Source organism: Pelecanus crispus, chromosome 2 (genome assembly GCF_030463565.1).
Source record: "Pelecanus crispus isolate bPelCri1 chromosome 2, bPelCri1.pri, whole genome shotgun sequence".
NCBI classification, from domain to species: domain Eukaryota; kingdom Metazoa; phylum Chordata; class Aves; order Pelecaniformes; family Pelecanidae; genus Pelecanus; species Pelecanus crispus.
In genome coordinates this window covers 51,148,471-51,176,066 of record NC_134644.1, presented here as the reverse complement: position 1 = coordinate 51,176,066, position 27,596 = coordinate 51,148,471, and the positions used below count along the sequence as shown (strand labels likewise).

Here is a 27,596-nt window from a genome sequence, read left to right as displayed (position 1 = left end):
CATCTTACTACTCAAACTTACCAACTTGACCTTTGCCAAATTTACTGCAATATTCATCACCAGCAACAGCCTCAAGAACTCAGCTGGGGAAAAAATAGGATTATCCCTTTCTCCCCATATCATGACATTAAAAGATGTAATTTTTATAATAATGTAATGGGGATTACTTCTAGTTTCTGATTCCTTAGAGCTTTTCTGTGTTTTCATTTCTCCCCTGTAACAGTGAATCAAAACTCTTTAAAGAATAATTTAAAAATCGGACAGTAAGAGTTTAAGTACCTACTTGCCATCCAGTGTCAATTTACCATACTTCAGTAATAGCTAGAGAATGGACATTCTGAGAGAAACCAAAACAGTAAGTCATTTTAAAAGAATGCAAGAAGCACCTTTTAAAGCTTAGGGACAGAAAAGTCCACCCCTGCCAGCCCTGTTGACATACTATGGTTTTAATATTGCTGACTAGTGTTTGACTACAGCTAACCAACTAGCTTATAAAGGAGAGCAGGGCAGTGGGTGACACACCGAAAATACGCATGTTGCTGCCCAATATACATGGCAATATAAGGAGAGTAAATGAATATTCCCACAAGCTGACTTCTGAACTGTGACTCATGTCAACTCACGCCACACAGTAGGACTCTGACATTCAAAAGCTGAGAGAAAGATAAGTGTTGCAATGCCTACTTTGATATCAGAGTATGATAAATGCTGATACAAATTCCTAATGGGTGGAGAAGGAACGTGTACCACACCCTCACACTATCAACTCATTTAGTGGTATTCCGCATTAAGCCCTTTTACTAGTGTATGAGTATTTACTTGCTAAAGAGCCAGGTTTCCAACAACAACAAAAGCTAAATTGTATACGATTCTGAAAATACACATTCTAATCAGGAAATATTCAAAAGAGATTTTTAGTATTTCCTGTAAATGCACACTCAGGGACTTAAAGAACATACCGGATTGAGCGTTCATTTTTATAGGTTGCCACTGCAAGGTAAATTTGGCATATTTGCTGCAATCACCACTCTGAATTAGAGGCTAAAGACATTTAACTCCTTTCAGGAAGCTTGCTAGGTGAGTTGCAATACTTAAAGCACACAGAGCACTTTTCTCACGTAATGCTTGCACCAAGGTATAGGCTGTCTTCAGTAACTTTGCAATCAAAAGAGGAAACACGGAAACTGGGAGATAGCTTGAAGAAGGGTGAGGCTGGGCACAATACAAACAAACCCTCTTATCCTGACTCACTATTTCCAAGGAACTCCAGTGCATTCAAATCATTTTAACCTTCCTTTATCAATAAAAATACATAGACTTTTGCACAATTAACCACGTTAATTTTTACCACAATTAACTAATAATAACAATGCGGCATTTAGAAGAAAAAGATTCTCTTTGTAAGCAGCCAAGTCTTAAAAACTGGCTGAAACAGCAGCACCTGGGTTTAAAAATATGTTAATGAGGAAATGCAGGTGTTTTGGGGTGGGCTTTTCAGGGAGAGGGGATAAATTGGTCACTGAACATGTGCTTTCTATTAAAATGTACAGTCAAACAAACTTAGATTGTTCAAATGTTTACAGGTTTTGCACAATTCCCACTCTTTCAAAATCCCACCTAAATTATCTTCTATCACTCAACCAAAAGGACAGCACATTACTTTTGCAGAAAGGGAATGACATGGGATGAAGTAGGGAAAATGCTTATCTGAAATTTAGCAGCTGAGCAGAATAAAGAGGAAAAATACCTCTATACTGAAAAATAGGCCACATAAAGACAACATACAAGTAGAAGTAGCTTCAGTCAGACTGGATAAAGAATAGAGTCAATGGAGGAATAATGAAAAAGAAGTGACACAGCAAAAAGCAGAAAACTAGGAAAATGGTATCAATGACTACATAAATATAAGCAAGGTTCAACCATATTTATCAAGTATAGAGATAAAGGACATAGGAGCAAAACAAGAACAACCTGAATGAGAATTTTAGCTGCATACCTATAGAGCAAGGGCTATTTCAGAGACTGCACGCCACAGGCATTCATAAGATTCTCACAGATTTAGATGGCATCCACAGTCAACAGCCACTTAACATCCAGAGTAACACCAGGGTTACTCTGTCCACAGGGATGGCGACAAAAGGGGCTAATGTATGAGGGAGACAATGACTCATCATAAATGCCCAACCGTCAGCCAAGCTCCTACTGTAAGGGAGAAGGTGTCGAGGGAAGCATGTTTTAAGTAAAAAGGTTGACTGCACCACCCATAGAGCTGGCAGATGTGTGTTTGCAAGGTTACCTGTAACTAAGGTGCACTGAGAAGAAACATGGAGAACCAAGAACTCTCAAAAAGCTGCAGCAGGGAATGCGAAATATTCTTCTAATGGTACCTTAAAGGAGCAATCAAAAAAAAAAAAAAAAAAGGAGGGGGGGGAAAAAGGGAGAGAAAAAAGGGGGAGAAAAGAGAACCAGGACACATTCTCACATCTGCAAAGGCACACTAATATAAGCAAGGCAATGATAAGTAAATCATGCTTAAAGTGGCTGAGAGGTCAAGGAGAACAGGCATTAACATTGTTAATTATTGTTCAGCTAAAAGGAAATTTAGGGAGCTTGCTAATAATCGTTTCAGTGGAATGGAAAACAGAACAGAGGAGAGGAGCTCCAAGCTGCAAACAGAACAAGAGATGAAAACATTTCAATGTGAGCAGGAGGAAAATACAGGTAGGAGCTGAAAGTTATAGAGAAGAGCAAAAGCAGGGTGCTGGAACAACCAAGACAGTGAGGTAAAGTCACTCAGGCAAACATAAAAGGGCTTAGAAGCTTCGGCATGTATGACGAACAGGGAACGCAGTGTGACTGGTGGGGGAAAAAAGGAAAAGACACTATTTTCTCCACAAGAAATCGCCGAGACTCATGGCCAACAAAAGAAGGAGGGAGGAGCCAACTGCACATATTCAAAGTCATCTGGAATTGTAGGCAATGAACTCTCAGGCATCCGTGTGGAGTTGTTCAGTTAGAAATAAACAAGTAACGGAAGAAACTACAAGAAAAGTAATTTGATCCAAAGTCAACCTGGATTTCTCTAGAAAGCATTGTTCATTGAGAGGATGAAAAATACTGGCCTAAGAAAGAGGCAGGGCAAGAAGGCTATTCATAAAGATTTCTATGGGTTTCTACTTACCTATTTATTTAGCTGCTTGGGAGTTTGTGGGGTTTTGTGCATTATTTTTTCACCCAAGTTGCGTTGTGAGCGTTTTTTAAGAATCTATTAATTTTTCTCTAAAAAACCACCTAGATGAACCTCGACTTTTATCCTGCTATCTTTCATGATGGAAGTCTGCAAAAGTGTCACCTTTTCCTCTTTTGTCATTGGTTCTGTCAATCTCAAAGTCTGCTATGAAAATAACTACTTTCCTACTCAAGTACACACCCAGCTCTTTCCCCCTCCCCATTCCATCTACACAATATTTCATTGATGCCAAATAAGGTGACAACTGTCACTCATATTGTAACTTATTATACTTGAAAAATGTATCTAAAAACCACAGTCTAATAGTTGTAATTTATAGAAGTTTCAATTTATTGTAATGTTAGTTAACACCAGCGATTCAATCTTCAGATAAATAGCATGCAGCGTTTTATTGTCTAATTCAATCTCCTCCTACCAAAAATAAACTCTGTGAAGGACCTTATGTAAAGGGATTATTTCATTATTCCAACCCTAGAAAGTCTTTTTAAAGATTTGTAAACTGTAAATTTTGAGCACTTCATTTGCTTTTGCAAATTACCACCACACAATGCAAGTTGAAGACATCATTACCATGTTGGTCCATACAAAAGTTCATTAAATCTGAGGTAACAGTGAGAATCGCTTCGTTACCTAGTAAGTTAAATAATAGCATTAATACCTTATATCCTGGTGTCATTTTGGAGTGTTTATTTCCTTGAAGAACAAGAAACCATATGCTGCTAAAATAATGATTTAAAGAAGTAAAACAAGTGAAGTCACACCTTTTAGATGGAAATCTGAGTCCCAGGGGCTTTGACAAAGAATGTATAAACAATCAGAAAAGTAATTCTGTAGGATAATAGCTTGTGAGGTTATCTATTAGTTTCAAGTTAGTTACCATGCACTCTGCTCCAATGTTGTATTTACCAGAAAGGGTGAACTGGGTAGGATTCACAACTGAATGCGCACATACATCTGATCTCCAGAGTGTCCACGTATAGCAGAGAAATAAGCTCTCTCACTACGCTTCATCTTGTCTTAAAATAGATATCCAAAACAGGTCAGCTGAGCTGCCACTGCCTATCACACTCTACTGAATATAAAAAGCATCTCAGGCAAATAACTCTGGTATAAACAAATACATGGTAGAAAAATCAAACATCAATCAAGAGACAGGCATCTCTCATAACGTGCCATCTGCTCTAGGTTTTTGAAAAAGCTCCATTTTCTACTATACTTTAAAGATGCCTTTTGTCTCCCACTACAATCAGAATACCTTTCTCCATCAACCGGAAATGTCAATACTATTTTAAACCCAAATTAATATGCCAGTATCAAAGGTCAAAGACTATGCCTTCCACCACACCTCTCAAATCCTTCTCTCTTCCTTGCACACTTCAACTGGGAGAAACAAAAGCTAACCCCCATAAAATTCCATTAAACCTTATGAGACTACAATTTTCCTGAGAGGCCAAGACAAGACTGACAGCACTATCCATCACATAAAAAGTAATATTTTAATTTGAAACAAATAAGCAAACAAACAAACATATACATTAAAAAAGCACTGTGCCTTACCTACAGGAGAGATTTTCCCTATCAGACTTTAAATCCTGCTTTCCAGACTTTAAACCCTGCTTTGTCTTAGGGGAGAACTCCCCAAATACTTCAAGCAGCCAGCCAGCACATACTCTAGCTGACTCACTATAGGTCTCAGCTCATGGAAGAAGTATGCTGGGCGGGGGCTCAGCACTCACAAGAAAACTTGTAAGCCCAGAATCAGACCAACCACTCCAGGGCTCCCAAGGCCCTGATCCCACACAGTATTTAAATGCTTGCCCAACACCTGTTGCTTATTCCATTACTGTGGAACTCCCATAGTTTCTTCAGCGCAGCACACACCTTAAGACCAAACTGAGGAGCAGATGAGCTCTTAGCTCAGACATTCAGGCATGCCACACTTCCACATAATGACACTTTGACCAAAGGACCATAAAAAAGAACAATAAAAAGAAGGCTATCTGTATTTAACCTGGGAAAAAATCAGCTACAGCTTTTAATGACAGTACAACTGTTCTATTTTTCAAGCTTCTAAAACCAGGCCACCTTAGCCGGTTACATCATGCAGATTAATCAGATGCTACAGTATTTACTAGGGTTAAACCTAAAGGATAAAGGTTATATAATGGATTCAGTCCAACTTAAAGTGGTCAGATCTTTTAAATAAATACGCACATTTCCTCTTTGAACACCTGGACAGGAATAATTAATTAAACGTAACAGAAGTTTAACAAGCTTCTAAAATTGCATTCTGTTCTGAAATCTAGTACAGAGAAACAAATGGAGGCATATGCCACTCAAAAGACCACAAAAACCCATTCAAATTTTGTCATATGTATCTTTACTCTTCATGTCCCCTCTGATATTGTTATCAAACCACTATGAAATATCTTTGTGTACTACATATGTACAACATCCCTTGGGCCTACACTCTGTACTGCTTTCTGTTCTTTGCTTCATTGTGATCTTGGACTTGCCTCATTTAAGCCAAGCTCTCCAATCAGAATAAAATCTACATACAACTACTGCTTTCCCAAAGGCTGCATTTTGGTTTAGAGGTTACCACTGAGTACCACTGATGAGGAATCTTGATTCTTCCACTCTGCTGAGAGTACAGTTTTAGCCATTCCTTATCCTTCCTCCTGTGCCTTCTATCAGAAGTCTGACGAAAACATTCAGTGGTCTGATAAAGAAATAATCGCCCAAGCAAACATCAGAAAAATTGCAAGAGGCCCAGAAGACAGTGCTCGCCAGACTGTGTGATTTTCCAATTCAAAAAGTTAACCTGCTCACTTTTAAGAAGCTACAGTTTTAAATGACTTTCACAGACAAATAAACAGAGAGAAAGCATATACTGCCTATTAACACATTAAGTATATACATATTACAGCATATTGGTAACACACACAACACACAAAGACTTAAAACTCAAACCAATACAGAATCTTACAGTAAGTATATTTAAATTCAGCTGAATTATTATACATATAATTAGCATTTCAAATATTTGTCCCCCTGCCCAAAGATTGCTCATATAGTGCATATGCTCCTCTGCCACTCCCTTTGAAAAAGAGAAAGCTATACAGCAGAGTCTCTTGTAGCATGCTCACAAGAGATGTTGAGGTGCAACAGAGATGCTGGCATCTCCGCTACACCAGGGTGCTGCCTTTTTCAAGGTACTTCATTTTTAAAACCATTGAATAACGATGGTCCAGTCTTACAAGCTCCAAATTCTGCAACAAGAGACTAGAAAGAAATATTTACCATCTGTGCATTCTTCATAATACCAGTCCAGTTCATAATAATCTGCTTCAATAAATTTCTGCATAGTCAGTACCCTGCAGCAACATAGACGAGATTTCACTTCACTGCTAAGGTCAAGTGAAATGCAGCCATGCCTTCCTGCCTTTGCAAAATACCACAGCGCAAGGAAGCTCACAAAAAGCTGAAAGTGAGCTGCACATCTTCAATGAGGCTGCAACTAAAATAAAAGGGGTGGGTGTGCAGGGTGTATTTGGGGGAGAAAAAAAAATTAAAAAAAAATAGAAAAAGGATGCAGAAGGGAGAAGCAGATGCCCTGGCGGCTGCTCTAATAAAGACGCTCTGCACAGGAGCCTTGGATGGGTGTTAACAAAATCATCCTATCAAAAGGCTGATGCGCTGACGTGGGGGACACACACCACCGCCTGGCTGTTTCTAACTCATTCCTTTCCTCCCTAGTCTCCACATCTCTTTCAGTCTAACATGTTGCCATGGAGACAAGCTGGCTCCAAAAGAGATGCAGAGATGAAGAAAATGCATTTTGCTGTTTCTGGCTTTACAGACTAGAAGTCTCACCCCTCCATACTGGAGACAAAAATCCTTGCTCAGAAAGATGATACAACTCTCTGCTGACTGCTCACGGAACAACAGCATCATGCCATCGCAGTTCACTGGGTACATGCAGTACATTAATAATGAAAATCTAGTCCATTACTACTCTCCTCCACACGGTTTGATAAAAGCCTGCCTTCCCCGTGGAAAATGAAACTATATTACTGCTTTGTTACACTATTCTGGGCTGATATAATAGAATCCTTTATGCATCCTGTCATTGCAAAAGTGGCAAACAAAAAATGAAAGAATCAGAAAAATCAGAACAGCAATACGTTTCCCCTTGCAATAAAGCTAATCTGCTTCTGCTTTTTGCCTTCTCCATGAACCACTGACCCATTTTTTTTTTTTTCAAGCATCTAAGCTTCATAGCCCAAAAAAAGGGGTTAGGACAAACTTTCACTACTCTATTCCTAAAAATGCTCAAGGTCTTCACACAGAATAGCTTAATGTTCATGTTCAATGTTTTGGAAATGAAAGAAAAGACTTTACTTACACAGCAATTCAAAAAGCATGTCTGAATCTATGCAGGTACAATTACCAAAGGGCTTGACGTCCATTTTGTTCATAACTGCCACATATTCTTCACCCCCTTCTCCCGTTTTTTTAGGAAACTGTATTTCTTTGCAAACACCATTAGAAGCATTGGGATAGATTATGTTGCAACATATGTTAATAACACAAATAAGGTAGGAAGCTGTATTGGGTCTGATCAAGGAGGTGTCTGTCTAGCCAAAGGCTCCACCTACAAGAACAGCCACGAGCAGGTTCTAGCCATGGCTAGAATTCTCTCCGTCTAGCCATGAGAACCAGCCAATACTTCCCCTCAACTGCCCTCTCAACCTCCCATTTTTTCCAGCTTCGGAGACAGCCTGAGCCAGATACAGTTTCTACTCCTAGCAATTCTTGAAGGACTTATCCTGTCTATTCTTGAGCCCATGCACATTTTTAGCACCTCCAACATCCACTTGCAAGGAGTTCCACACATCTACTAATTCATGATACAAGAAACCCTCAACTTTTGCTTTGCAACTCACTTTTACTAACTTAATTCGATGCTTCCAGCTCTGGAAACCTGAACATTCAATTCATCTCTCCTTTCCACTCACTCATGATTTTGCACATTTCTCTTAAGCTCCCCCTTGCTCATGTCTAGGCTGTTATCACTTACTCCCTGACTGGTACCACTTTGCTTTACTGTAACAGAAATAGGTAAGGCGTAGTCAAGCTGTACAGAGGAAAAGAGATTGGTTTCATGACCACATTAGTATTTCAGCTTTACTGGTATAAAAAATTATCACTGCAGTCACTTTGAGCTTGGGAATTGCCACATCCCTTTTATATATCGATAGCCAAGCCACAGATTTAACAAATCTGTTCATGTTTGTCAGTGGCAACGGGCCATGTTACTCACTGAACTCCAAAGTTCCAGTCCAGGGCCAAACTCAAATACACCTTTGCCTGCAAGTACATTATTTCACCAGAAAAGAACATGTTTCTAAATCTGCAAATAAAATTTAAAAAAACAAACTAAAACAAAAAAATCACTGTGTTCATCCTACAATATAGTAACCTATTTGGCAATATGAACAGGATTCCCCTCTACTCAGCGCTGGTGCAGCCACACCTGGGGTACTGTGTCCAGTTCTGGGCTCTCCAGTGTCAGAGAGACATGGACCTACTGGAGAGATCCCAGTGAAGGGCCATGAAGATGAATGGACCAGAGCATCCCTCCTGAGAGGAAAGGCTGAGAGAGCTGGGACTAGAGAAGAGAAGGCTCAGGGGGATCTTATCGATGTGTATGAATACCTGAAGGGAGGGCGCACAGAGGATGGAGGCAGGCGCTTTTCAGTGGCACCCAGTGAGAGGATCAGCAGCGATAGGCACCACTGAAACACAGGACATTCCCCCTGAACATAAGATTTGGTTTTATGGGTTTTTTTAGTGTGAGAGCTACTGAGGACTGACACCACCTGGTCTAGGGGACCCTGCTTGAGAAGGGGGGTTGGACCCAGATGAGTTGCAGATGTCCCTTCCAAACTCAACCCTTCTGCTGTTTTGTGATTTTGTAGTTCAAGGGCCTCCACCCATTCACTTCATTTGTTTTACTGCCACAGACTAAGATTCTTTGAACTCCTTTCATTACACAAAATACTTATTTTTAACTTCCTAGACAGTAGGAACAAGGGCACATGGTTTCAGACCACTGTGAACTTTAAAGATTGACAGAGACTGAAGTGCTAGAGCTCTTCCTCAAGTTCCCCCTTGCCCCTATGAGATGCTCTTGGGCCAGGAAGCAAACTGCAATCCACGTCTCTACACTGCTGGTTTTATTTAACTTTACTCTTATGTCCCTGTCTGTTCTCCTCCGCAAGCCAGCCTTCGCCACACGGGGCCGAGGCCCGCAGCTCTCCTGCACCGGTGGCAACCAGTCAGTCTCTGGGTGAGGAGGTCCAATGTTTGTACTTCAGTTATTGCTGGTGGACAACTGAGTTGGTGTAATTTCTAAGTAAAGTTAGTCAACCTGCTCTAGGCTGGAAGCACTGCCATTCTTGGGAGGCTAAATCAAAGCAAAGCAGCATAGCCTTAATCAAGGCACCACCACATTTAGTGGCACTTCCCCCCAGTTTGTTACTTTTGCATCATCAAGCTAACCTTAGCCCTCCTGAAATCAAGAGGTACACTGATGTCATGTTTTAACCCTATCCAGCAACGAAGCACCACACAACTGCTTGCTCACTCCCTCTGCCCTGACGGGATAGGGGAGAGAATTGGAAGAGTAAAAGTGTGAAAACCTGTGGGTTGAGATAAGAACAGTTTAATAATTGAAATAAAGTAAAATAGTAGTAGTAATAATAGCAATATAATAATAATAGTAGTAGTAATAATATACAAAGCAAGTGATGCACAATGTGCAATTGCTTACCGCCCACTGACTGATGCCCAGCCAGTTCCTGAGCAGCAGCCCCACCCCCCTGGCCAACTCCCTCCCATTTTTCTGTTCACCATGACATCATAAGGTATGGAATAGCCCTTTGGCCAGTTTGGGTCAGCTGTCCTGGCTGTGCCCCCTCCCAGCTTCTTGTGCATCTTCAGCCTTCTCAGTCAGTAGAGCACGAGAAGCTGAAAAGTCCTCGACTAGCATAAGCAGTACTTAGCAACAACTAAAACATCAGTGTGTTATCAACATTATTCTCCTACTAAATCCAAAACACAGCACTATACCGGCTACTAGGAAGAAAATTAACTCTATCCCAGCTGAAACCAGGACAACTGAGATAACAAGGATCTGCAAAGCAAAACTTACTTGCATTTTGACAGGGATCGCATTATTTTTAGCTTCACTCTGCTGATCAGATTTTTAGTATGCTCAGTATTGATGTAAAAGCAATACAATGAGTGTACATGACCTTCAGGCTAGTAAATCACAAAGGATCATATAAAAGCCAATAAAAGCCTTTGGATATGCAAAGGTCATACAATTACCTTTAAAAAAAAAAAACCCACAAAAACTTGAATAGTGCAAGCATTTTTGCCAAATGCGATCATTCTGCCCTCACACTGTGCACTGTGCCATCTTGAAACAGAGGAATGTGACAAAGCACTCCAGCCCTAGCTCAGTCTTGCAGAATTTCAGTTATGCATGCTCACAAGGCAAGAACTGCACATGCTATTAAATGCAATTAAGGCTACACTGTTAAAATACTCTCAGAGAAAAAGAAAGGTTCCTATGGCAACATTAACTCATTTGGTCTGCATATAAGCTATTTGTTCCACTTCTATTATTTTTGTCCAAAAGGTAATTTCAGTCTGGTAATGCTATTAAACAAGCATTTAAAATATAAAGAATGAACACTAGCTACCAGCTTAAGTTGCTGCAGTGACTCTGTCCTTTTTATTTCCTGACATTTTAAACAAAGGAAATCTTCATCATGCTAGAATTTTCTTCTCATTGTCCTCCCCCCTGCACACACCCCCCTTCAATGAGACAGAATAAAAATAGTTCAAGGTGGGGGGTTGGAGCTTTTTGTATGTTTATTTTATTGATATTTTTCTACAAATCTGATTGGAAACATATTGGTGTAATCCAGAAAGCCATTATTTTTCTGTGGAGAAAATCACTTGTGTGGTCAAATGATTTCAGAACCCCTCAAGAGACTTGGAAATATGGGATAAGTGTATGATCTCAGTGTGAAGAGAGAAACCCTGGACAGATGGAATACTATATATCGAGGTATCCACATGCAAGCATCCCTTTATTTATGAGAAATTGTAGCTCTAAAAAGGGGGGGCTGGAAGGGTTGCCAAGTTGAACATGAAAGTCTGACCAGGCTGACAAAGCAGCTGCACTTGCAGAACCCTCTTTCAACCTCTGCAACCCTACTTTTCCTTCCTATAGCTATACATTGGATTCAACTTACATAAAACTTACCAGAATGGTACATTTTTCTGGTGAACTGCTTCTGCAAACATTAAACCCCTGCGTATTCAAATCTCCATATTAAAACACTGTATTTGGCTGGGGTATTACTTTGCTAGTTGCCTAAAAGTTCATATAAAACTTGAGTTGAAGAAAAATTTCAGGTAATAGATCTGTGACTATAAGGGACTTGCTTTTTCCTATTCCAAAGCTAAATACAGTTATTCACATCCATTTGGTATTCCCTTCCAGCTGCTGGATTGTGTTCTATTTTCCTATGTTAGTTTTAAAGAAAAGAAAACAAACAAAAAAAACCCCCACTTCTCCTCATAGAGCAAAATATACAGACTGATAAAGAATTCTGACAGCCAGCTCTGATCAGCTAGACTGAGCGCTCCTTAAGTTTGCAGTTACAAAGGGGTTTTATTAGGCACAAAAGTTGACTTTAAAAGCTCACAAGCCCTCTTCTCCTTCCCTTTTGCTGCAATAAATCCATGCCATAGATCAACACTAAACTGGTCTGCCTAAATTAGCCAGGTTATAAAAATCACACAAACCTTTTTCCTTGCTTGAAGAGAATTTTTGACAAAGATATATCAACTACCCCATTTATAAACATGGCCTCTCAAGAAAGCTGTAGCAGCACACTGAAGGATGCAGTGAACCATGTTGCTAGGGTGCAAAACAGCAGCAAGTCATCTCTGCTGACAAATAAAGTATTCAGAGAATATCATTACGTAGTATGTCACTATAAATCATGTGTTCCCATGCTTCGTCATTCTCAGCTTACTTCTCCAAACCTTTTCCAGTTCTGGGAGGATCCTTCAAAACTAAGCACTGGAGCTGGATGGGAGTATTTCTGTGGCAGCTGCAACAGTGTATTATCTCCTATTTGATTAACTGTGGGTCATATTTCTTCTCTTGGCTACAGCATCACATCAGGATGTTCGATAATTAAACACCATATCCTTTCATTATTTTCTACAGTCGCCAACACAGTCGCCACCACTCAGGATAAAGTTGCTCATCCTATTAACATCATCTGGAGACCTTTTTATCAGAGGAGCAGCTGTACAGTCCCTCACTATGCAATGCATATTGTTAATAGTCAGGCATTGCCACAATACTTACTTTGCAAACTGGTATTTTTTAACTGACTTCAAAAAAAGAAAAGTTATTAAAGAGCATTAAAAAGGAAAAGAAGCATATTTACAAGCCCAACTGATTTTCAAGGACAGGCTAGCATACTGTTATTTCTAAACTGTGATCTCATTTACTGAAGTGAAGAGTTACTGGTGTTTCACCTTCTAAAAGAACACAGAACAGGAGTCATCCTATGACTGCACATTTAGTAACAGCAAACAACTCTGCAGCTTAGGACAGAGATCTGTTCCAGTGTAGTATTTTGCTCAGGAAGAAGTCACTGTGGCTAGCTTAACTTGAAAAGAGTGGAACCAGAGCAGTGAAAGCATTGTATCGGCAGCTTTCAGAATTAGTATTTAGAAAAATGGGTGCTTCAGATTTGATTGACTCTCCTTCAGCAAAATGGGATCACTATTCCAGGCTTCAAAATGGTACAGGTACTTCCAATAGATGGAACAGTGCTGGTCCCCTCTGAACACCATAAGGGCGCACTGACCTCACCTGGTACAGACAAAAGACTCTTCTGATGCAGAGGAAAACCCAACTGTTCTTCCACTGAAACAGAATGATTTAATATGAGACAGGGGCAGACAGATGAAATTAAATTACTTAGGGACAAAAAACCTATTTTCCACATGAAAAGACTATTTGTCTCTTCCTGTAAATTATTACTGGAGAGTACTATATTTGCATTTGTATAAAATCAAAATTGGTGTGGTCTTCAGCAACCTACCTGCAAAATCAGCTACATAGTTTAATTAAGGTATCACTTGGCATACTTAAATACTGTAAATGAGACCATGATAGCAAGACCTGGACATTTAAGAGAATACACCCCTATCCAGCATAAAAAAATGAAGAAGAGTAAAGCTTTAAAGAGTCAGATTTTGCAAACTGTTCACCACCCAGAAATAATGTAGACTACAATCTCCATTTTTTTGTGGTTATATTTTTCCTGGAGACAGCAAAAATGTTTGTAAAATGAAGTTAAGCTTAATATCATGCTTGATTGGATAGACAAAAATATTACAGTAGCATCGTTATGACCTATTTTTCTAACAAGGAAGGAAAAAACCCACAGACAGTCATGATTGCAGCTTCCTGGGAGATGAAAGGAATGCAAGTTGCATTACATTGAAGGAATATAAAATCAGGGAGCCCAGAACTGGACACAGCACTCCAAGTGTGGCCTCACCAGTGCCAAGCAGAGGGGAAGGATCACCTCCCTCAACCTGCTAGCAACAATCCTCCTAATACAGCCCAAGATACCATTAGCCTTCTTTGCAGCAAGGGCACATTGCCGGCTCATGTTCAACTTGGTGTCCACCAGGACTCCCCAGGTCCTTTTCTGCAAGGCTGCCTTCCAGCTGGTCAGACCCCAGCACGTACTGGTGCATGGGGTTGTTTCTCCCCAGATGCAGGACTTTGCACTTCCCTCTGTTGAATTGCCCAAGGCTCTTCCTGACTCATCTCTCCAACCTGTCATGGTCCCTTTGAATGGCAGCACAATCCTCTGGTGTCTCAGCCACTCCTCCCAGATCCTGTTTACGTATCTCATCCTCCCTGACGCTGCGCAGCCTGCTGACTGACTTCCTCTCTTAATTTCTTCATTTGGTGACAGCTCTTCAACAGCAGCACACCTTGTGCGTAAAGGAAGGTCATCTCTCCCTACCTCAGGGAGAGGCCCCAGGCGCGCATGGCAGCCTGGGCTGCATCCACCATCTGAAGCTCTGTCTGGGTTAAAGTCTCTGCGCTGGCAGGGACAGGTGCTCCAAAACCTGGGGAATGCACCCTGTGGCACATCACCACCATATCTGAAGGTTTAGGCTGTTCTGAACTCAGATGAGGACCCCTTCTTTGTGCCCTTCCACACAAACTGCTGCATCTGTCAGCTGTCTCTGGGAGCTGTGCTCCAGACCTGGCTGTTACATAGGGCTCTCTCAAGCACCAACTAAAAAGGTGTCTGACCATCCCTAACCAGCAGCAGCTGCAACAAAGGCTCCAAGCAGGGAGCAGCTGACAGCTCCTCAGAAGCCACTAGAGCTTCCTCAGGCCCATATCCCTGTGGCTCCCCTTACCTTGCCCTTACCTGGCAGCAGGAGACACCCTCAGGTTTCTCAGAGGGTTCCCAGGAGTCCCTAGATGATCCTGGGCCCCGTCCCCTTAAGCTCTTAAGGCAGAACCCAGACTCTTGTGCAAAGTGCTGTGCCTGTTCACTGCCTCTGGTAGCTGTGCTCAGAGAGCTGTGCTCTAGACCTGGCTCTTATATAGACCTCTCCCTAGCCACCAGCTAAAAGGGTGCTTGACGTTCCTTAATCTGGGGGCAGGGAGACGGAACGTCACTTTGCTGTATCATACGTTTACGCAGCACATTTCAGACTGGCTTAAAAGGCACTCTGCTTCACAAGTTTAATGAGACTGGTGAGATGACATTTGATTTATTTGATCATGCTTTAGGGTCAGATCAGTTTTATTTTGTTATTTGGTAGGGACTGGCTCAGTCTTCCATCTGAAGCACTTGAAAAAATAATGACAAAGATGTGCTTTGGAGTTTCGGAATGTAAAAGAACAGCTGCAGCCCTAATACACTATTCAGTTCCTCCCAAAAGGTATCTTCATCCAAGTGTGAAGACTCCATTTCCCAAATGCCAACTAAATTTTAAGAACCAATTCTTTACATCAACTACCCTGGGTTATAGCTTAAGTCCCCCCCAAAAGCTGCTAATAAATTAAAATGCTTTGATATTTAAATATTCATCTTTCTGCCAGTATCTTCAAAAATTAATTCAGAGGAGGGCTAAGTAGCCTTGTGTCCGTACTCTTGAGTGACACTGCCCAGCAGATTCTCTGACTGACAGCCTTTGTAGTTGGTGATTGGACTGAGCATCTCAAAAACAAAAAGCTGCAGGAAGACAGAAAAATCTGCTCTAACAAGCCACAGCAGTATAGCTAGGGCCATTGTTGACTCTTACCCTGTACGGACCAACACAGACGGGAACTCATTGCATTTCCACCAGCAGGTTATAAACCAGCATCAGTCTCAGCATGTAGTCCAAAAACTGCAAGGACATTTTTCCAAGTCATTCAGAAATCAAATGCCCTTGATTAATTGCTTAGATTTCAAACCTCACACGTTCATAGAGAACAGTTACAATGACAACATTCAGTATGCAAGCCTTATGAAGCTTAACAGAATACTATCAAAAGTCAAAAGCTAGATTTTAAAATTCCAGGCATAACTCATTTTCAAGTCATCTGAATTCCAGTCAAAACCAGTGAGTTGTATAAAAGGAACCCCACAGGAATGAAATAGCCAACTGCAATCAGTATTTTGCCTAAAAGTTTTGATGTAGGTTGTGGAGGTAGATTTATGACAAAGGATCCAAACATTCCCTTGGTAAATAGTTTTCTTCCCCTTTTCTTACAGAGAAATCCACTCAATTCACACTAGGCAAGACCACCGCTCCTATTGTGATATCTTGCAATGCACATCCTCCATTCTATTAAAAGGAGTTTAGGCAGTATAAAGCCTTGCCGGAAATGGCAGAATGTTACTAGCCTCAGCATGATAAGGTTGCAGTGTTTGAAAGACATTTTTCATTAAATAAAGTTTGCCTTCCACAGTGAAAAGAGTACCGAGGTACTCAAGATTCTACTAATAATGGTGGAAGAACAATCCTTATTACTGCAAAATGCCAAGAAAACAACAATCGAAGTTTTTTCAGAAATAAACATTTTGCAATTGTAAAGATTAACATATCCAAGTATCACAATGAATTTAAGAAATTTGAAGGTGGCATTGGAAAAGTGATTTTAGCTCATTTTATAGATCCATAGCATTATTATCCTTGATTTATCTTGTATTACAACTTACATAACATTTATATAAGCCTACAAGAACTAGCAAGCAAAAACATAACATCTGAATACTAAGAAAAACTAGTTTGTAAGTTTGCTTTACTGACAGAGAAGAGAGGTGTGCTCAACAGAGAACCTAGGTTTTCGGTAAATACTAAAATCACCATACATACCCACACATCCACACCCCTCAAAAATCTCATTGCTTTTTGATTTTAATAGGTAACATCTTGACTCAGTTGTAACCACTACACGCAGTTAGAAGATTAAGTAGAACAAGTTCAGTAGACTGGAGAACCAGAAAAGAGTCAGTATTAAAGTGCACGTCACTGACATACAGCACTTGGACATCCAAGAAACAAGTGTAGCATAAATACTTGCCCTGTATAAACTTTTATATGGCAAGTCTTGCTAGTCTGGAACTCAGTAATCAAACTAGTTTAATTTACAGTTTCTCATTATAACCAAGCTGCAGAAGATACTTCATTTTACTGCAAACCTTCCCAGACCACACCTTCCCTACTCTGTCTTTGTATTGAAGTGCTCTCTTCCTCCATCCACACTTGTGCTTAACTTCTAGTACACGTTCAATGCTTGTTTTCATATTTTAAGGAGAAATAATAGAATACAAGAACAGATGGCATTTTGTGAATATCAAGTTACTTTTGAGAACAGTTGTACTCCACGCATCCTTTAGAGTAGGGTCTAATAAGTCATTATGCTCTACTAAAGATGGATGTACAAACCCAAGGAGACCTAAAAAAGGAATCAACAAAAAACCAGGAACCAAACTGGAGATGCCCATTAAGACAGTGGCCCTATTAAAAGCATTTACACTCTTGTAATTTTGCAATCCAGAGAAGATAATTTCTCTTTTCACCCAAAAATAATCGATTGACTATTTTCCTAAATTCAAGTGTTCCCTTGTGACACACTTCCTATGGTAAAAAGGAAACACAGCCCTCTCTACCCCCTGAAACCATACCTGTTCAGTCACAGTAAAACAAGCATGTGTGAGCATTAATAGCTAGTAATCTACTTTTTAACTGAATGAAAATTATAGAATCATAGAATCATTTAGGTTGGAAAAGACCTTTAAGATCATCCAGTCCAACCATTAACCTAACATTAATTGCCAAGTCCACCACTAAACCAATCAAGGGTAGAGTAGCAATTTCGTGTTTCCTGGCTTGGTGGCTGGATTATTCTTTAATGAAAGTAAAAACTAGGAGTCATTAAGGTTGGAAAGGATCTCTAGGATCATCAGCCCAACCATCAACCCAACACCACCATGCCCACTAAACCATGTCCCAAAGTGCCACATCTGTCTGGTTTTTTGAACACTTCCAGGGATGGTGACTGCACCACCTCTCTGGGCAGCCTGTTCCAATGCTTGACTACCCTTTCCGTAAAGAAATTTTTCCTAAGATCCAACCTAAACCTCCCCTGGCGCAGCTTGAGCCCATTTCCTCTCATCCTATTGCTAACTACTTGGGAGAAGACACCAACACCCACCTCACTACAACCTCCTTTCAGGTTCCTGTAGAGAGTGATAAGGTCTCCCCTCAGCCTCCTCTTCTCCAGACTAAACAACCCCATGTCCCTCAGCTGCTCCTCATAAGACCTGTGCTCCAGACCCTTCACCAGCTTCGTTGCACTTCTCTGAACATGCTCCAGCACCTCAATGTCTTTCTTGTATTGAGGGGCCCAAAACTGGACACAGTTTCCAGATGTGGCCTCACCAGTGCCAAGCACAGGGGCACAATCACCTCCCTGCTCCTGCTGGCCACACTATTCCTCATACAAGCCAGGATGCTGTTGGCCTTCTTGGCCACCTGGGCACGCTGCTGGCTTATGTTCAGCTGGCTGTCAACCAACAGCCCCCAGGTACTTTTCTGCCGGGCAGCTTTCCAGCCACTCTTCCCCAAGCCTGTAGCATGGCATGGGGTGGTTGTGACCAAAGTGCAGGACCCGGCACTTGGCCTTGTTGAACCTCATACAGTTGGCCTTGGCCCATCAGTCCAGTCTGTCCAGGTCCCTCTGCAGGGCCATCCTACCCTCCAGCAGATCGACACTCCCGCCCAGTTTGGTGTCATCTGCAAACTTACTGAGGGTGCACTCAATCCCCTCATCCAGATTGTTGATAAAGATGTTAAACAAGACTGGCCCCAAAACTGAGCCCTGGGGAACACCGCTCGTGACTGGTCGCCAACTGGACTTAACTCCATTTACCACAACTCTCTGGGCTCGGCCACCCAGACAGTTTTTTACCCAGTGAAGAGTATGCCCATCCAAGTCACGAGTAGCCAGTTTCTCCAGGAGAATGCTGTGGAAGACGTTATCAAAGGCTTTACTGAGGTCCAGGTAGATGACATCCACAGACTTTCCTTCATCCACCAGGCGGGTCATGGATGCATCTGTATACTTTAAAAGCTTAATAATACACCATTCCGAACACTCATCAGCTCTTCAGAAAACTCTACCGTTTCAGTGCTTCTACTTTAAAGGACAGCAATGCAGCTGCCAGTTACCTTATATGCTGAATCACTCCTGGAAGTAGTATTTCTCATGGATTCTCTCCTGGGATCAAACGTAAACACAGATGAACTCAAACTAGAGAATACTGTCACTACAAGTGATTTAGGTTCTTTCACAGGTAATGGTCTTTGGAGACACCTGAATCTATCCAAACAACCACAGAGCCTCTCTTACTAAATGTAATTGTATTATTCAGAAACTAAAAATCACAGACAGATAGGTATGCAGTATCACAGTTTCATATTAGGAAGCCTATTTTATAGAAAAGGAGAATACTAGATGGATAATGAGAATGAATTATAAAATGCACAACTGGTATATGTGAACATGTAAGTGCATGTGCCTAATACACAAAAAATGTACTATAATTCTTATATATATGACATTTTAAACAGCAAATAAATTCTTTGGAAGTACAGTTCTCAGAGAGAGATAGTCCACAGAGAATTAGAGCACTGTTTTCCGAGTGCAGCTTAAAATTTTGGTTTGGGCTTGCAAATCAATTAGAGCTTTTTACATAACCTTTTTGACAAACAAGCTTTCTCCCTCTTGTGTTGCCATTCTAAGGAGGGAACAAATGAAGACAATAGTACAGTTTAAAAGGCATTTATTTTCAGAATCAGTTTACTACTAGGCTTAAGATAGCCACATTTTTTAATCAATTTCAGGGCACTTTACAAGACTTAACCAAAAATGCATTTGAGGAATTATTTTCATTTTGAGTAGAGATTTGAAATTTGGTCACTATATTTTAAAGTTCTTTCAAAAGGATAACTACCAAATCCAACTGCACATTGATACACATATACTATATGTATTTATTATATATGCATATATACACACACTTGGGTTTGGGTTTTTTTTTTTTTTTTTTTGAGCACCCCACTTTCCTACTACTGTGGGCCTCAAAATGTTTTTAAGTAATCCAGTACTGAGGTTCAAGGGCTAAGACATCTATCTTGTTCAAAACTTACAAAATGAGTCAGGACAGAGCTGGAGATATAGATCACAATCAAGACAGAGATTACAGAGTCATTGAGTATGATAACTGGCCACAAATGTGTTCAAAACGTACAGCAGAAGGAAGGAAAAAAGCTCCTCTCAATTACCACCCCCCAAAATCAACCTCCACTGTCCTTGGATGGGGGGGGTGGGAATGCGATTATAACCAGTGGAAAACCAGACGTGTTCCCCTTCCCTAATTCCAGTTGTTCACAGCAGGTACCTCAACATCATTAAAACAATGAGTACTGTTCAAGACTGTCACTATTGTGTTACCATTCAGACTATTTCCAACCTAAGTAGTTACACTTTAACTGCGAGGTTATAAAATGTTGCTTTTCCTGATAAGCTCTGTCCCTAAACAACAGGAAGCCTTAGAAAAGACTTATTTACATATATTAATAATGCACAATATTTACATGTATTAAAACATGCACAAACATCCCCCTTGTTGTCCAGTATTTCTCAGCCTGTGAATATTTCCTGAATAAAGCCACAAGATACCCCTTCCTCCCTGTTACACCCTGGTTTTGAAGCTGATTGACACTACAACACACCAGGAACCATAGAATCATGGAATGCTTTGGGTTGGAAGGGACCTTTAGAGGTCATCTATCCCAACTCCCCTGCAATGAGCAGGGACAGCTTTAACTAGATCAGGTTGCTCAGAGCCCCATCCAACCTGACCTTGAATTCTAGGGAAACATTCCACTACCTCTGTGGGCAACCTGTTCCAGTGCTTCACCACCCTCATTGTAAAAAGGCAAAAGTCTTAATTTCACACTTAAAAATATTCTGCACTAGCTCAAGTTTTAATATTAATTTCAATTATCTTTATGTGTCTCTAAGAAGCTTGAAGAAGATAAAGCAACAATCTGTATGTGTAGTGCACTTTAATTCTGATAAAAGTATTTATTTTGCAGTGAATCCTTTTCTGTTGCAGCAAAATTGATAAATTCTTCCTTCAGTTATGAAAAACTTTGACAGATTATGAAATTTCATTTTTATTATTTATTAATTTAACTACATCCATAGCATTCTTAAACCACAAGGATACTGCTTTGAAAATAGTGGAAATTTGTAAGATTATACTAAAACTTTCCAATAGACAAGTTACAGTGTTTGCTCACTCCCTAGTCAAGGTTTTTAAAACAAACTGAACAGGTACATAAGGAGTGCCTTAATTGCAGCACTGAAAAGAAATCATTGTGCAAGCACCCACACCCTGGAAAACACTCTACAAAGTGATAATGGTACAATTCATGGGACTTCTCTGCCAACTTAGTTAAAGTAATATTTTTAATAGTTAATTTTTCTATAAACCAATGTTTACAATCAATGCCATCATTTCCAAACTTGCCAAAGTTTTATGATCTTGCACTCTCACGCACAGATGAGTTATATGACTTGTTCACGATAACTGAACAAGGGTAAAGTCAGAAATCTCAGTTTCCAGGGAATCAGTCTAAGGTTCAATCCAAATTTGCTTAAACTTCTGAAACTACTAACTACACACAAGACTCTATATATAAGCAGCAAGGAATAAACTTTTCTTCATGTCCTTGCTCAGTTCCTCTTCTTTAAGCAGTTATTTCCCAATGAAAGCAGAAAACCCGTTGTGGCAGGAATTACACTTATACATTTTTTTCATTCAAGCCAGTCAATTGGATGAAATCTTCAATCACAGCAACATAGTAAAGTTGCAGTCATTATGCTTGTAAGCTGAAAGCTGGATAAAATTATTTAAGTACTCGCAGTTACAGGCAGCTACTGCTACCCGATTCCTCTGTTGTATGTAGCTTCATTTTGTATCCATCCCCAACAGTCATACACCATTGTAACTGACATGCCCCACCAGCATCTCAGTTGGGAGAGTTAGGATACTTCCACATGGATTTTCCCCTTCCTTGCCCCACTAGCAAAACATCTTCCCATGGTTATTGCAACAGTCCACCCACATAGACAATCTTATTTGTGAGACATGACTAATCTGGTTACAAAAGACTTTGGAAACCTGACACTTCAAAACATTTCTTTAAGCCAACTTCTGCCATCATTATAACAACACTAGCGGACTGATACAAAACAAGGAGTTGTAGTACAACTGATTCCATAGATCAGCTTCAGCTCACCTCTTGCCCTTCCCACTGTCTTTGTCTGACTGGGGGGAGGTGGAGAGTATATGTAAGCTATCTACTAAAATACTTAATGCCTTCTGTTGAAGCATTACAGTCAGAAACTTAGTTCTTCACATTCTCAATGCTTTTCTTTACCAACCTTGCTCCTTACAAAGTGAATTCTCCAAGTGCTTCAAAATGGAATGAAGCCATAGAATCACAGAATGCTTTGGGTTGGAAGGGATCTTTAGAGGTCATCTTGCCCCAGCCCCCTGCAGTGAGCAGGGACAGCTTTAACTAGATCAGGTTGCTCAGAGCCCCGTCCAACCTGACCTTGAATGTTTCTAGAGATGGGGCCTCCACTACCTCTCCAGGAAACCCGTTCCACTGTTTCACCACCTTTGCAAAGGTTTGTGTTGAGCCCTGTAACTCAACCCTTCTGAGTTCCACAGTACCTCAAGTAAGTCCACCTAAATCTATCTACTACTATAATCTATGTAAATCCACTACTGTGTAAACCTAACTACTATAGCTTTAGCATATAACCTATTGGATTGATACTCTGCAGACTATTTTAAGGTGCAACACATACAGAAGTGCAACAAAATTGCACCTTCATGTGCAACCATGGAGGGGAAAAAAAAAAAGGAAGAATCATTTGATCATACATTACTCAATAAATCAGTAACTAGAGGATGAATCACAGAAGTCTTCTGTACTTGCACAGCTAAGTCAATACCCACAGTGGAAGAACCCAGAGAGACATGAATCCATTCACCATGATAAAAACATCTACAGGCTCAAACAAAAGAATGAAAAACCAAGAAGGTCATATCACTGCATGCTTTCCCTCCAGGCACAGAAGGTACCTTTTTGTCTAGCAGTATGAATATGATCAAAAGAAAGAATGAAGGGACGAACCATCTCAACCAAATGCTCAGAGTTTAGCTTTTCACAAGGCTTTCCTAGAAGCATAAGCTGCAGAAAAATGATTTGATGTCATGTTGTGATGCTGGCACACAGTGCCAACAGACAACAGTGCAATGTTGTCAGAGAACATGTTCAAAAAAAAAAAAAAAAGCAAATATTGAAACAGGTCTAAGCTTTCTATATTGTATATGTACAGAAATTTCAGTCTCTTGCCAGATAGATCACAAGCAAAAAGTATTTCAGTTTCACCAATATTTGATAATGTGGACAGGTGCATGCACCAATTACAAATGCAACTGCTGGTTTTGATTAAATGTTTCCTTTGTTTTCTATCTACCACAAACTTGAAGACCAGAGCAATAAGTCACAAAGAGTTCTCTTGTTTTCCACAGTTGTCACAGAATTGCACAGATATTTCAGAGAAGGCAACAAAAATAGCACTATTTTATTTGTTCCTCAGTAAAATTTCCGAATTTTTGACTTACGGAAGTATTTCAAGGTCTCTTCTATTTGCTCAGTTGTTAAGTCAATATTCACATCAGGGGAAATGAGAGGTGTATGAAGCCAGTCGTCGTGGTCATAACCATAGATTGTATCTGCTCTCAGCTTATAATGAGGCAGCTGCTCTTCCAGTAGACTGATGATTTCAACTTCAGGAAGGTTGGTACTGTTGCACACATCTGTTAAGAGAAAGAGGACAATCTCTGTTAGTTACTTTAAATTGAGTACTATACATACAAGCTAGCAAAGATGTCAGTTTGTTTTGGCATCAGCAAGATTTTTCTGCATGTAGAAAACAGCTAGATACTAATCAGTTTAGAAGATACAGGAATTTACATTTTTGATGTTCTATGGAATTTACGTTTTTGATGTTCTACTTGACAGACTATTTTTTAGCTTGCAACCTTTACATATCTCCTTAACTTGTTCATTGACCACAGTTCAGTACTGCTATATTTTTTGCCTTTGCTGCTGGCAGATTTTTCTCGAGAAAAAGAAATCCAGGATTGCAATAGCAGTGTCACAGTTCACACTTAAGATGCACTGGTAAAGTTGGCTGCAAGAACTTTTAGGGAACCTTTTGACAGTATCTCGACCTGCATTCTGCGATATCAGTTCCTCATGTTCACAAATACATCAAGTTTGCACACAGTTTTAAAAATGGATACCAACAGCCATCAACAACTGCAAAAATGTTGCAATTAAAATTTGAGATTTAAATTTAGGACAAGAGAGAGCTGAGAAGTTTTAACACAGAAAATTCCAATTCAACATAAAAACTTTTTCACCATAAGAATGGTCAAACATGGGAACAGGGGTGTGGAGGGGCTGGGAAATCTCCCATCTTTGGAAACATTGACAACTCGACTAAACAAGGCCATGAGTACTCACTTTAAAAGACATGCTTTGAGTAGGAGTCAGAACAGATACCTTCAGAGGTACTTCCCAACCTGTATTATTCTATAATGAAGAATTTTGCATGTGTGTGAATAACCAAAACAGGCATGCTCATTTTAAACATATACATTTTAATTACCATACAAAATTAACTACAATGTCTTGCTAAATAATTATTAAGAAACAGAGCAACCCCTGGCACGTTTTCTGCAAATCTTAGTGCATCAATCTGCATTCCCGTTTTTGTGCCAGGACAAAAAGAAGAGAACACCACAGCCTCCCCACCCCCACAAAATAAGAAAGAGCTAACTAAACCAGTTTTGGAAAAGCAAGTGCTAAGGGAGGCCACTCACATGCTGTGCAATGCAGCTCCATCTTTAACCAGTGCCATAACTCTTGCAACTGTTGCTAAGACTCACTCCACAGTGCACTCAACCCCCTCAATCCAGATCGTTGATAAAGATGTTAAACAAGACTGGCCCCAAAACGGAGCCCTGGGGAACACCGCTTGTGACCGGCCGCCAACTGGACTTAATTCCATTCACCACAACTCTCTGGGCTCGGCCACCCAACCAGTTTTTTACCCAGCAAAGAGTACGCCCATCCAAGCCATTAGCTGCCAGCTTCCCAAGAAAAATCCTATGGGAGACTGTGTCAAAGGCTTTGCTAAAGTCCAGGTAGATGACGTCCACAGCCTTTCCTTCATCCACCAGGCGGGTCACCAGGTCATAGAAGGAGATCAGGTTGGTCAAGCAGGACCTGCCTTTCATGAATCCATGCTGGCTGGGCCTGATCCCCCGGTTGATCTGCACTTGCCTGTTGAGTTCACTCAATATGAACCTCTCCATAATCTTTCCCGGCACTGAGGTCAGGCTGACAGGCCTGTAGTTCCCTGGGTCCTCCTTCCGGCCCTTCTTGTAGATGGGCATCACATTGGCAAGCCTCCAGTCATCAGGGACCTCCCCTGTTAACCAGGACTGCTGATAGATGATGGAGAGTGGCTTGGCGAGCTCCTCTGCCAGCTCCCTCAATACTCTCGGGTGGATCCCATCTGGCCCCATAGACTTGTGAGCATCCAGGTGGCGTAGCAGGTCGTTAACTGCTTCCTCCTGGACTATGAGGGCTCCATTCTGGTCCCCGTCCCTGTCTTCTAGCTCAGGGTGCTGAGTACCCTGGGGATGACTGGTCTGGCTATTAAAGACAGAGGCAAAGAAGGTGTTAAGTACCTCAGCCTTTTCCTTGTCCTCGGTGACAATGTTCCCCCCCACATCCAGCAAAGGATGGAGATTCTCCTTGGCTCTCCTTTTATTGTTGATGTACTTATAAAAACACTTTTTATTATCTTTTACAATAGTGGCCAGATTGAGTTCTAGCTGGGCTTTTGCTTTTCTAATTTCCTCCCTGCATGACCTAACAAGATCCCTGTACTCTTCCTGAGTTGCCCGCCCCTTCTTCTAATGGCAGTAGACTCTCCTTTTTTCCCCCTGAGTCGGAGCAAAAGCTCCCTGTACAGCCAGGCCAGTCGTCTTCCCCGCCGGTTGGTCTTATGGCACACTGGGACAGCCCTCTCCTGCGCCCTTAAGACTTCCTTCTTGAAGGAGGCCCAGCCTTCCTGGACCCCTTTGCCTTTCAGGACTGCCTCCCAAGGGACTTTCCCAACCCGTGTCCTGAACAGGCCAAAGTCTGCCCTCCGGAAGTCGATGGTAACAGTTTTGCTGCCCCTCCTCTTTACATCGCCAAGAATCGAGAACTCTATCATATCGTGGTCGCTAAGCCCAAGATGGCCTCTGACCACGACATCTCCCACAAGCCCTTCTCTGTTAGTAAAGAGCAGGTCAAGTGGGGCACCTGCCCTGGTAGGCTCACTTACCAGCTGTGTCAGGAAGTTATCCTCCACACACTCTAGGAACTTCTGAGACTGTTGCCTTTCTGCTGTGTTTTGTTTCCAGCAGATGTCCGGCAAGTTGAAGTCCCCCACAAGAACAAGGGCTAGTGATTGCGAGACTTCTGCCAGCCGCTTGTAGAATGCTTCATCTACCCCTACCTACCCCTACATCCTGGTTGGGTGGTCTATAGCAGACTCCCAACACGACATCCGCCTTGTTGGCCTTCCCCCTCATCCTTACCCATAAGCACTCGACGTTATCATCACCAGTGTCGAGCTCTATACAGTCAAAACACTCCCTAACATACAGAGCCACCCCACCACCTCTCCTTCCCTGCCTATCCCTCAGGAAGGGAAGGGGGAATAGGGAAGTAACACATACTTTTCTACAGACCATCAGTTACCTCTTTTTTAATCTTTCTAATCCAGAAATTGCATTGTCATTAGCATAATCCCAAGCACTAAGGATGGCAAGAACATTACTATTCTATCAGACAACAGGGCAGAGGATACAAAGATGAACTCATACTGTTAATCTCCTGCCTATATCCTAGATCCTCTTGAGTAAAAATAAAATCCACTTGGGAAAGTTGCAGTATACCTTACGGTTCAGAGTCTGCTATTACCTATCAGGAGGTATTCTCCTCTGCTGCTGTTCGGGCTGTTCTGCTAACTGTTATACATACATAAGTGTTCTCCAAACCTCACTGCAGAAGTGGATGTGCAAAAGTTACTAGGATTAGGTACTCACATGTGCAGCAATGCTATTTTTATGGAGTTCCGTGCAATGCGAGAGTCAGCCTGCACACATCATTTTAACAGGTCCTTGCAGCCCTTTTGGAGGACTACTAACTTACACAGAGAAACAAGACCCATTTCCCATGTTTCCAAAGCTGAGAGCTAACCTGTAACTTCAAACCTTTCTTTTTCCCTGGCTACCTTTTTAATTGCTGACAACATCCATCTTAGTGCCTGCAACCATCTGAGTTCAGAAAAGCCAGCTGATCTTCTCAAAACTACCTGCTGATGCTGACTAAACATTCAAAGATGTGTGTGTACATGCATACACATAAAGATTTTTTCATATATATATGTATCTACATATATATAGATATGTAGATATAGATATGTATCTTTGGATTA

The 27,596-nt window shown here is 41.0% G+C and overlaps 1 protein-coding gene across 2 annotated transcripts in view; it reads right to left on the bottom strand.

The window, feature by feature from the left end:
- The window catches only part of TRAK1 (trafficking kinesin protein 1), a 56,337-nt gene extending 49,720 nt beyond the window's left edge, over positions 1-6,617 (bottom strand). For both annotated transcript variants that reach the window (XM_075704525.1, XM_075704526.1), the window contains exon 1: positions 6,554-6,617. In XM_075704525.1, coding sequence (XP_075560640.1) covers positions 6,554-6,617 — 64 coding nt within the window. The remainder of the gene's footprint in view (positions 1-6,553) is intronic.
- Positions 6,618-27,596: the final 20,979 nt, after the last annotated feature.